The sequence below is a fragment of the Agrilus planipennis genome, unplaced genomic scaffold (assembly GCF_000699045.2).
Source record: "Agrilus planipennis isolate EAB-ADULT unplaced genomic scaffold, Apla_2.0 scaffold7, whole genome shotgun sequence".
Lineage (NCBI taxonomy): Eukaryota > Metazoa > Arthropoda > Insecta > Coleoptera > Buprestidae > Agrilus > Agrilus planipennis.
Window position 1 is genome coordinate 560,111 of NW_020439340.1, and position 9,798 is coordinate 569,908.

The 9,798-nt window shown below is 30.3% G+C and overlaps 4 protein-coding genes across 5 annotated transcripts; 2 read left to right on the forward strand and 2 right to left on the reverse strand.

The window, feature by feature from the left end:
• Window positions 1-127: 127 nt before the first annotated feature.
• On the reverse strand, window positions 128-1,205 carry LOC108739937 (coatomer subunit zeta-1). Its single transcript, XM_018474064.2, has 5 exons — window positions 1,095-1,205; window positions 795-1,040; window positions 602-735; window positions 450-540; window positions 128-286 (listed from the first exon to the last, which is right to left on the reverse strand). Exons 1-5 carry the CDS (start codon window positions 1,110-1,112, stop codon window positions 239-241), a joined length of 537 nt encoding a protein of 178 aa, XP_018329566.1. The 5' UTR covers window positions 1,113-1,205; the 3' UTR covers window positions 128-238.
• Window positions 1,206-1,522: 317 nt separating this feature from the next.
• LOC108739981 (tetraspanin-33) lies at window positions 1,523-4,620 on the reverse strand. 2 transcript variants are annotated; one of them, XM_018474122.2, is made up of 6 exons: window positions 4,136-4,620; window positions 3,879-4,082; window positions 3,646-3,819; window positions 3,410-3,589; window positions 2,931-3,106; window positions 1,523-1,829 (listed from the first exon to the last, which is right to left on the reverse strand). In XM_018474122.2, exons 1-6 carry the CDS (start codon window positions 4,223-4,225, stop codon window positions 1,784-1,786), a joined length of 870 nt encoding a protein of 289 aa, XP_018329624.1. In that variant the 5' UTR covers window positions 4,226-4,620; the 3' UTR covers window positions 1,523-1,783. The 2 variants fall into 2 exon arrangements, with proteins under 2 accessions (XP_018329624.1, XP_025834418.1); XM_025978633.1 differs by lacking the exon at window positions 1,523-1,829 and having other exon boundaries at window positions 2,225-3,106; window positions 4,136-4,619.
• Window positions 4,621-6,082: 1,462 nt separating this feature from the next.
• On the forward strand, window positions 6,083-7,050 carry LOC112905719 (phosphatidylinositide phosphatase SAC2-like; the record flags this gene model as incomplete). Its single annotated transcript, XM_025978729.1, has 5 exons — window positions 6,083-6,165; window positions 6,223-6,395; window positions 6,470-6,662; window positions 6,721-6,886; window positions 6,985-7,050. Coding segments are annotated over 5 exons (681 nt in total), but the record flags the coding sequence as incomplete, so codon positions are not given.
• A 268-nt stretch (window positions 7,051-7,318) lies between these two features.
• LOC108739960 (protein Star) lies at window positions 7,319-9,709 on the forward strand. The gene is made up of 5 exons (XM_018474092.2): window positions 7,319-7,569; window positions 7,735-7,984; window positions 8,049-8,251; window positions 8,328-8,525; window positions 8,580-9,709. The coding sequence occupies exons 1-5, from the start codon at window positions 7,567-7,569 to the stop codon at window positions 8,937-8,939; spliced, it is 1,014 nt and encodes a 337-aa protein (XP_018329594.1). The 5' UTR covers window positions 7,319-7,566; the 3' UTR covers window positions 8,940-9,709.
• The last annotated feature ends 89 nt before the right edge of the window (window positions 9,710-9,798 follow it).

Here is a 9,798-nt window from a genome sequence, read left to right on the forward strand (position 1 = left end):
AAAATATTAGAATTATGTACTTAAAAATAAAAGCATTTAAAGCCTCTTTACTTTTTCACTACATAATTATCAGTCTTTTAAGTTGAGTAAAAATATTTGCATGTAATAGTTTATAAATAAAGTAACATGTTACAAATAAACTTTAATTTTTGAAAGAAGCAAAATACAAGTGGCCTAAATAATTATCTTACCCCTTGATAAGTTTCTTTTACAGTAAAGTAAAATAAGTCAATTAAACTTACTTTAATAGAGACCACTTTAATTGTTCTTTGGCAGATTGTAGTACCTGGAAAAGTAAAGCGTACTAACAGTAATCAGTAGTAAAATATTTTAATGAAATACTCATTAAATTTTATTAATATAAAAATACAAATGGACAGAAAATAAAATGTGCAAAAATAATAAAATAAAGTTTTTCACCAAAATAACGAATGAACAGTATCAATTACCTGTGCTACTGTTTGTTCCCCTAATGGAATGTCATCTGTACGTAAAGCCACTCTAGAAACAATTGAACTTGAATCTGCATCAAGTATGATCCTAAAAAATAATAACTACCCTTAATATATTATCTTAATACTTGAAAACCTATACAACATACCCATTATCACATATTTCGTCCATTGCTAGTATAACAATATCAAGTGATTCCATAACAGCTCTCTTTTCTACATTTTTTCTTAATATCTGACTAATAGAGTCATACAAGCAATTCAACACACTCATCAAAATCAGCTAAAATTTGTAACTTTTAGATAAACATCTTAATAACACGAAATAAGTAACACACTAACTTCGTTTTCATGTGAAGAACCCATCACATAAAAGAACAGGTCCACATTGCTCCTATATACACAAGTTAAGCCATCCAACATAATTATTTCTGCGTTGGCTCTGTGTGTTTTATTAAAAAGATTTTTTTCAAAGGTTCTTTGTTCTGTAGCAGTAGGAAATGCATTTTTATCGTAGTACTTTGCAAAAATTCTGTTACCATCATTGTCGAGTATAGCTATACCTTTCACTGTATATAAAGTTGGTTCCTAAAAACATAAAGAATATTAAACAAGGCGTAATTACAATTTTCAAATAAATACCATCAAACAGCCGTTCATTTTCAATTAATTAATATAAAGGATTGCTTACGTGGAATACAATTTCACTGGATAGATTGAGGTTAAGATGTGCTTGACGTTTTACTTGACCTTGGAACGATCATTGATATATAATACAATATCCATAAAATATACTGTAATGCAAAATTATAATGGCCGACAACAGCAATAATTAAAAACTATAATGGCCGACAATATTAACCATCGACGTTTAATATATGTCTATGATATTAACAATACCATCAATTGAGAATTAATTATAATGATGTATACAGTCATGTAGAATGGCAAAAGTAATTGTTTATTTCACTATTTCTTTAGGTATCTTCCACTGTTAAATCTGATACTAAAGTGTCATCAATGGCCCAACAGGGGTCTAACTCTGTACCCTCAGTATCTTCCANTATTAAATTAAATGAGATACATACAACCCACATATAAAAGTAATATACCTAAGAGTTAAAAAGATGAGTAGCTTAATTTTCGTTTTGAATGACTATGAAAAAAAATTCCATATACAAGTAGCTACTAAGATGCTTAAAATAACACCTTTTTTAAGCAACTTTATACACAAAACATCATTTGAGCTCTTTAAGTATGTTCTCAATAGATAAATATAATTTCAAATCATTCATTTGAGAATATTGTAGATAATTTCTTAATCATTTTACCTAAAAGTAATACAAACGTTCCTCAATTTCCCTATTTTTGTAGTATCTGCAAAAAAGAAATTGACGACAAAATTTAAGAGGGTGATTAAAAAACAATGATCAAATAGTACATAAAAGCCATTAATTGACAAACACTCACCCAAGCAGAGTAAAATTATTAATTTATTGTTAAATGGACGATTGTAAATGTTGATTAATTATTTTTGGCACGTTCGCATAAGAGTGGACGTTTTCAAACCTTGTATAGGTTGCTTTTATGAGCAGTTTTTTTAATACCTTTTAGCCACTTGAAAACTTTTATAACAAACATTTTTTAATAAAATAAACGTAAAAATAACATGGAAAAAACACTACATAAGCACAAAAAAACATAAAGCCTCAACTAAAAAACAATAATTAAATACACGGTCCAAAAACGCTATTAAGTTAAAAATGCAGATGTTAATAAATTGAAGAGTATATTATAAAACACGTTACGTTTATATATAAGCTTTTAAATCCTAACAACACTCAAGTTCCGTATAAAAATCTATAATTTATGAGACTTTTGATTTTATACTAATCCATTATTCAGTCACTAGGTACTTAATATCTACCTACAATAATATTATTTGGTTACCACAAAATATTTTGGGTTTTTTTTTACGAATAAAAAGCACTTGTCCAGAATTATTGGACTTGAAAACATAGTCCAGTAAATTATTTATTGCAGTCTTTCAAATTCACTTAAACGCCTGTTTTTGCTCTAAAATGACTTATAATTTCCTAATCCTTGCCACTTCAGAAGTAATTACAACGATTCTTATTTAATTTACTTGGGCTTGCTTAAATTTCTTTTTTCAATACCTAGCAGTTAGATAGGTCACCGAAGTGTAACAGTTTAAGACCAAAATTTAAAAACTGATTTAATAACAGTCTTAAAAAATGTGGCCACATATATTAAAGACTAAAGGCAGAACAATGACAAAGAGATAAAAGCAAATCAGAGATTGTGAAATAAATGGAATTTTAGTCGAAACGTTAATTTCAAAAAGGGGAAAAACAAAACATGCAAACATGAAAAACTGTGGTTACAGAATGTCATTTAAGTAATTACAAACAGACCCTAGACCCAAGGGGCGTATACAAAATATTTCAACTAGCCCACCTTGACTTTTGTAAATCGATCTGCCCCTCTAAAGTCTTTGCTAAATAAATAACAAAAAGTTGCGAAAGAGCAACCCCTAGGGCAATTCCTGCAATGAAATAGAGATTCCTTTCTGCCCAAACCCTAACTATTTCGATACATCCTGATGTCCACACTTTCTTGCTTGCTTCAGCAACCTTAAAAGAAACACCACAATGAATTCCACCCAAGGAATATAAATGCACTTTCTAATATGCAGATTAATATCTTCAAGTAGTTTCAAGGTTTCAGAATAACTTATGTTTTAATTGACTTTCTATATAATTAGGATTAAGAACATATCATAAGCATAAATTAAATATCACTAGTATGGATTGATCAAATTATTTTCATGAGTTTTTTAATGTTTAATTTTTACAGCGCAACATTGCACGTTTTCTTTTCTTTATAAATGAAAAATATTATTTACTTGTATTAGATATTCTTTTATACTTTCTTACCGATAAAGTCTGTACACCATATCCACACATTATATTTATAAGACCAGAACTTAATGAAGTAGCATTAATACAGCATGAGAATGGAACTCCACATCTTTCCACACTAGGAGAAGTGCAATTAAAATATTCATTTTTTGACCAATCTACATAGCCTTCAGAACTAAGTCCACAGCATCGAAACTAAAATAATAATTAAAAAGTAGATACAATAATATTGAATTTTCAAAAAAGAATACCTTTTGTTGAGCAAAATCTATAAAGTTTTGTAAATCAGGATCATCTCTGTACTGTTGAATTATTTTGTCAGTGAAATTTTCTTCTAACATGGAATGCATTTGGTGGGGAAAGACAAAGCCAATAATTGCAACAGCCATTTCCAACAGGAAGAATATTAACAGACAAAGTGAATACTGAAATTATTCAAATTCCAAGTTAATATTATGTATTTTAAGACAAAATACATACTTACAAATTTTAGAAGGCATGTGTTTTCTCGTAGTGCACCTACACATCCTGCAAAACTTACTATAAACACAACACCACCCATTATCACCATGACTAATGATATATTCAAAATTACATCATACACAGTTTCAAGTTTTACCCAACCTGTTAACTGCCATTTATCTACAAATGCATACAATCCTATTCCAATTAGTAATCCTCCAAATAACTGAAAGTGTACTTTTTAACAATAAACTTGATTTTGTGAAAAGTAAGGCTTACCCAAAATATGAAGTTTAGCACAAATATTAAATATTTTACACATGAACTAACATATGTAAAGTTACTGTGGTGTGGTCTTCTTCGATGCATTGTAACTGAACCACTTGAATTTCTTATCAGTTAAGCATGCATTCAGCAATTAATTAGTGCTGAGTAAACTTCAGGGCATGTTAATAACTAACGTTGTTCGCTACTTTCACACTCTCACTTTTATAAAGAAAACTTGATGTAATTTTTTAACAATTATTTCATTGTGAAAACATATGACAGATCATGAAGAAACGAATGGATGGATAATTGACTTAAAAAATAACAATTACTCAGTTCAGAAGATTGTTAATTAACACCACTTTTATCAAAAATAATTAAAAGCAATAAATATTACTGTACAATGCACAGTGAGCACTAATAATTATTGATAATGAGCTTTTTAAAGGAATTATAAATTACAGATGACAGCTCATAAACAAAACGAAGGCGTAGTTCAACTAGCGCACTCTATTGGAGAAATAGCAAAAATATATTCCATTCTGAAGCTAGCTACCTTACTTCAGTTATTTAATATCTATGGCGTAATTGATAAGAAACGTCAAAGTGACATCATAGATAATAGATACACAAAGGGTAAGTGAAGTGACATTTTGAAAAATAATTCGTAATACACAGATCAATAATTGGTGTTTTTTATTTATCAAAGAAATGGAATTGTTTAAAACAGATGATTTTTATATATTTGTGAAGGGTGAACATTCATTGTGGTGGGATCGACAGACAAGTGCATTAATTCCAAAAGCAGGTAAAGTAATATAACTTATATGTGCAACCCAAATAGATGTCATGATTTGTTTATAACATGGTTTATAGTTTTCTTATATTTTACTTATGTTATTAAAAGGATGGGAACTTACAAATGCCGATGATCCAGTGTGTTTAGGTGTATGTTATGGAATAATTGGAAAGGTATATCATCCTGCAGTATTTTATCCAAGATTGTTATTGATTAAAAAATGCACACCTGTTGGAAAAATCCATGGGACCCATACCTTATTCAAAATAAAGTCAGTGGTATTCTTGGAATCGAATTTAGATGATCCAGACTTAGGACTGGATAAGTGTTCCAAACATTTGTCCGATACAAATGAAAAAAATAAAGGTAATTAAATACTGAATCAATTCTTTGAACTCTATATTAAAAACGAAATTAAACACAAAGTTAACGTTACAAAAGTATTTTATTGACCACAATCTTTGTTTGGCCATAGACTAACTTCTTCATTTGAAAGCAATATGTATCTACTTAGTGTTTAATTTCATCTTTAAAGGTAATTAATAACCAAAGTACTATTTTGAGTTGCTGTTTTACTAATCATCTATTTTTATATGAAGGAAGTAATTTCTTTGACATTCAAAAAAATCCCACGTTTTCTAAAACATGGGGAACACTTAAAAGTGCTGGAAATAGCATAAAAAATACAACACAACAAGCTGCAGCAATTGCAACTGGCACACCAAAAAAAAAGGATCCTAAAGACAGAGAAAAATTTGAGAAAAGAATTATTGACGAGTTTTATAAAATTTTTTGTGATACTGATTCATTTTATTTCTGTGAAACCTGTGATATTACAAACTCATTGCAAAGATTATGTTGCATTGAAAAAGATACTGATCTGAAAACATCAGCACTTTGGAAAATTGCAGATGACAAATTTTTCTGGAACAAGTACATGCTACGTGATCTCATTGATTTAAATGTAAGCACAATTATCAGAAAAGGATTTTTAAGGTATCAAGTTTAAAATTAATATTTAATTAGTAGATATATGTATGTTTTCAGAATCCTTTCGGTGATCCTTGGATTCTACCAATAATACAGGGTTTTGTTCAGATTGAAAATTGCAAAGTTCTGGTCCATAGTGATGGAGCTCAATTAAATTATGAAATATTTACTTTGACACTTATTTCAAGGAGAAGTCGTTACAGAGCAGGAACAAGGTATACCTTACTTTTTTCTGCCTTTTTGTTCTAATAAGGTATTTAATATAGTAATAAAGTTTTAGTTGAATTGATTAATTCGTTTTTGTATTTAGATATAAAAGAAGAGGAGTGGATGAAAATGGAGAATGTGCTAATTATGTGGAAACTGAACAGATCGTCACCTTTCAGCAGCATGAAGTGTCTTTTGTTCAAGTTAGAGGCTCTGTTCCAATTTATTGGTCTCAGCCAGGGTTTAAATACAGGCCACCGCCTAGAATTGATAAAGGTAAATGATAATTAGATAAAAAGAAATGAAATTGCCACGTAAAATTTGTGTATAATAGAGTTCTTTATTTTTAGGGGAAGAAGAAAATCAGGTTGCATTTGCAAAACATTTTGCTAAAGAAATTGCCAAATATGGACCTGTTTGCATAATAAACCTTATTGAACAAACAGGAAAAGAGCGAATAGTGTGGGAAGCCTACACGAATCACGTTCTTCAGCTTAATTGCCCTGAACTTGTATACTGTACTTTTGATTTTCACGAATATTGGTTCGTAAAAATTACAGAAACATTTGAATGGCTTTTTTAAATAACTTGCTTTTTGCAGTCGTGGGATGCATTTTGAAAACGTGTCAATTCTTGTTAATGCTGTCACTGACATTCTAAGGGATATGGGCTATTGTTGGAGGGACAGTCAGGGGCATATTTGTTCCCAAGTTGGTGTGTTTCGAGTCAATTGTATTGATTGTTTAGATAGAACAAACGTTGTACAGGTAAATTAGTATTATTATTATTTCAAATGGGTCCATTAAAAAGTATTTATCACTAATGAATTTTATTTTCTTCTGCTAACTAAACGTTTTAATTGCAGACAGCATTGGGAAAGGCTGCTATGGAAATTCAATTCACCAAATTAGGTCTTATACNGGATACTTAGTTAAGATGTTTTCTTTTAAAAAATAACAATACGTTCAAAATGTCAAGTACGTTTTCTTTTTAGTGTTCCCGAAGATGGACTCGTTGGACTGTTATCCGTTTAGCCAAAGCATCCATCTGTAATAATTTAGCGCAGCAGAGCCTTACCCATGAGTATTTATTTCATTAAGAAAACATTTTCGAGCAATATTTCCTCCTCTAAGCATGATTAAATTTAGGATAAAAAAATAGTTGTTTTTATTGCAGAGAAAATCATCTGGTCATAAATATATGCCTAGTATCTAAAACAATTTTTGTTACTACCTGTACATACAATATACAATGCATTATTCAATAAATGTCAGCTAATGCACCTGGCCAAGTGTAAGCAAGTGGAAAATATTTGTGTTGTGCCAGTAAAATGGAGTTGATAAAGCCTGTATGTCTTGATTTTTAATCAAGGCAATGTGTATATAGTTTGCTTTAAGTGTTTACATTATTTCAATAATATTATACGTTAAACGTGAAGGTTATCCGTATGGTGAGTAGTAAAAACATATATTTTTGGCTTATTTACTGCTTACCTACATCTTGGAATATTTTCCCAACAGCCAATAAGTGCATGTATCAATTGAGAATTAATTATAATGATGTATACAGTCATGTAGAATGGCGAAAGTAATTGTTTATTTCACTATTTCTTTAGGTATCTTCCACTGTTAAATCTGATACTAAAGTGTCATCAATGGCCCAACAGGGGTCTAACTCTGTACCCTCAGTATCTTCCACACCAGGCCCACCACCGACTTCTACGCAAAATATGTCTGCAAGCCCTGCTAAAGTTGGCCACATTATTTCATCTCCAGGTTCACTCAAAAAACTTTTACCCATAGCTGCCTTTTTTATGGCATTTGCTACTGTCATGACAATACTTCTTATATATATGGACAACACAGGTTATTATTTGTTTCATTTATTATTTGCTATAAAAGACACTTATTGGCATTGTCTTGCCTTTAGCAATGCGCCATCATCAGTTTCGTGTTAACATGAGTCAAGATTATGAGCTTTTGGAGGTTGCACAAGACAATCCACAGTTAGTGACTTACATAAGAGAAGTTCAACTTGTTCCTGCTGTTGAACCACACCACAGGCCTTTAGAGTCAACTGGACCACAACCACCCTCTGATACAGCGTTTGTTTTAAAGCTTTTAAATAATAAGGTAAGAAACCATTCTTGTTTTTAATTAAACAAGTTGAAAGCAGAAGCTTCCATATGCAAATGTGTGGCTGTTTTAGAAAGAAGGATTTTTTGTGGAAGCAGGAGCTTATGGGGATGACAAAAGTTCAAAAACAGAATATTTAGAAAAGGAATTGGGTTGGAGGGGACTTCTTGTTCAGCCTGACCCCAGGCACTATTTTAAGTTAAGGAGACATAACAGGGGTCGTTCCCAAGCTATTCATGCTTGCTTAAGTTCAACGCCGTATCCAAAAGAAGTAAATATTATTAAGATTTCAAAATAACTGCCATTCAGACATCTCTTTTTCAAGGTAACATTCCACCAGGAAGAGCGAGACGGTGTGAAAATTAACAGCATCCACGCAAATAGCCTGATAGACGACCCAGACTGGTTCAATACAAGAGTCAAATGTTTTCCCCTTTACTCCTTACTGCTTGCGGTAAACGTTACCAACATTGATTATCTAAGTTTGGAATCTGGCGGAACTGAGCTACAAGTTTTGCAAACGATTCCATTTAGTCGAGTTAAAATCGAAGTTATTGGGGTCCACCTACTCATTAGCGACATCGAAAAAGACACTATCAAAAACTTCTTGGCCACCAAAAATTACGTTTTTGTCCAGAATTTTAACAACACATATATTTACATCGTGAACCATCTCAAAATTTAGGAAAAAAAACGAAGCAAGAAACAAATTATTTGAATTATTTTAGTCCTCTTGTAGCTTTGGAAAACAGTTTTTCATTTATTGAATAGTTAATTTAAAAAATCGAATTTTTATTCGATTAGAAGGAATCTAATTCATTTCTTGTTATTTGTTATTGGCTTTTCTAGAACAGTTAGTGAGAATTTTAAAGTAGAAGACTGATACAAAAAGAACATTCAAAATATTGATTTTAAAGTCGGTGAGTTGCCAATGATAGCACAAAATAGGATAGATGACATTATGTAATAAGTTTTTTCCATTTACTTGCTTACGCTTAGCTTTATTACCTTATAAGACTGGATTTACGTCTATATTGTCTCTCTTACATTACTTGTATTTTTTACTAAATGATTTTCGAATTAGTATTAAGACTTTTTATACTTTTTTTTAATTAATTAGAAAATAGTCATACACAACTTTTAGTGTTTTGATGTGACTTCGAATTCTTTATATATCAAATTACAGACAAAAACTTAAAACAATTATTTAGGCGCACATTTGCTTTATTAGTAAGACATTCCGTTAAAGTAGTATTATTAAATTTGTTAAACTACTTCTTTTTTTGGGATTATAGTGTGAATTATAATTCTTATAATTAACCATGTAAAAGAAGTGCTCTTAAGAATAGATAAAGTAATTATGTGATTATAAAAATAAGAAAATTCGTAGATTCCTAAAGGCAAACGTTAAAATATTAGAATTATGTACTTAAAAATAAAAGCATTTAAAGCCTCTTTACTTTTTCACTACATAATTATCAGTCTTTTAAGTTGAGTAAAAATATTTGCATGTAATAGTTTATAAATAAAGTAACATGTTACAA

Bases quoted from the DNA above. Each gene is read 5' to 3' on its own strand.
- LOC108739937 (XM_018474064.2), bottom strand. The intron at 736-794 runs GTTAGTGTGTTA...TACAAATTTTAG, and splicing joins GTTCTTCACATGAAAACGAA to CTGATTTTGATGAGTGTGTT. The intron at 287-449 runs GTAATTGATACT...TTACTTTTCCAG, and splicing joins GGGAACAAACAGTAGCACAG to GTACTACAATCTGCCAAAGA.
- LOC108739981 (XM_018474122.2), bottom strand. From the start codon at position 4,225: ATGCATCGAAGAAGACCACACCACAGTAACTTTACATATGTTAGTTCA. The intron at 3,820-3,878 runs GTAAGTATGTAT...GAATAATTTCAG, and splicing joins ACACATGCCTTCTAAAATTT to TATTCACTTTGTCTGTTAAT. The intron at 1,830-2,930 runs GTGGGCTAGTTG...TCTTTTTTGCAG, and splicing joins ATCGATTTACAAAAGTCAAG to ATACTACAAAAATAGGGAAA.
- LOC108739960 (XM_018474092.2), top strand. The intron at 7,985-8,048 runs GTTATTATTTGT...TCTTGCCTTTAG, and splicing joins TATATATATGGACAACACAG to CAATGCGCCATCATCAGTTT. The intron at 8,252-8,327 runs GTAAGAAACCAT...TGGCTGTTTTAG, and splicing joins TAAAGCTTTTAAATAATAAG to AAAGAAGGATTTTTTGTGGA.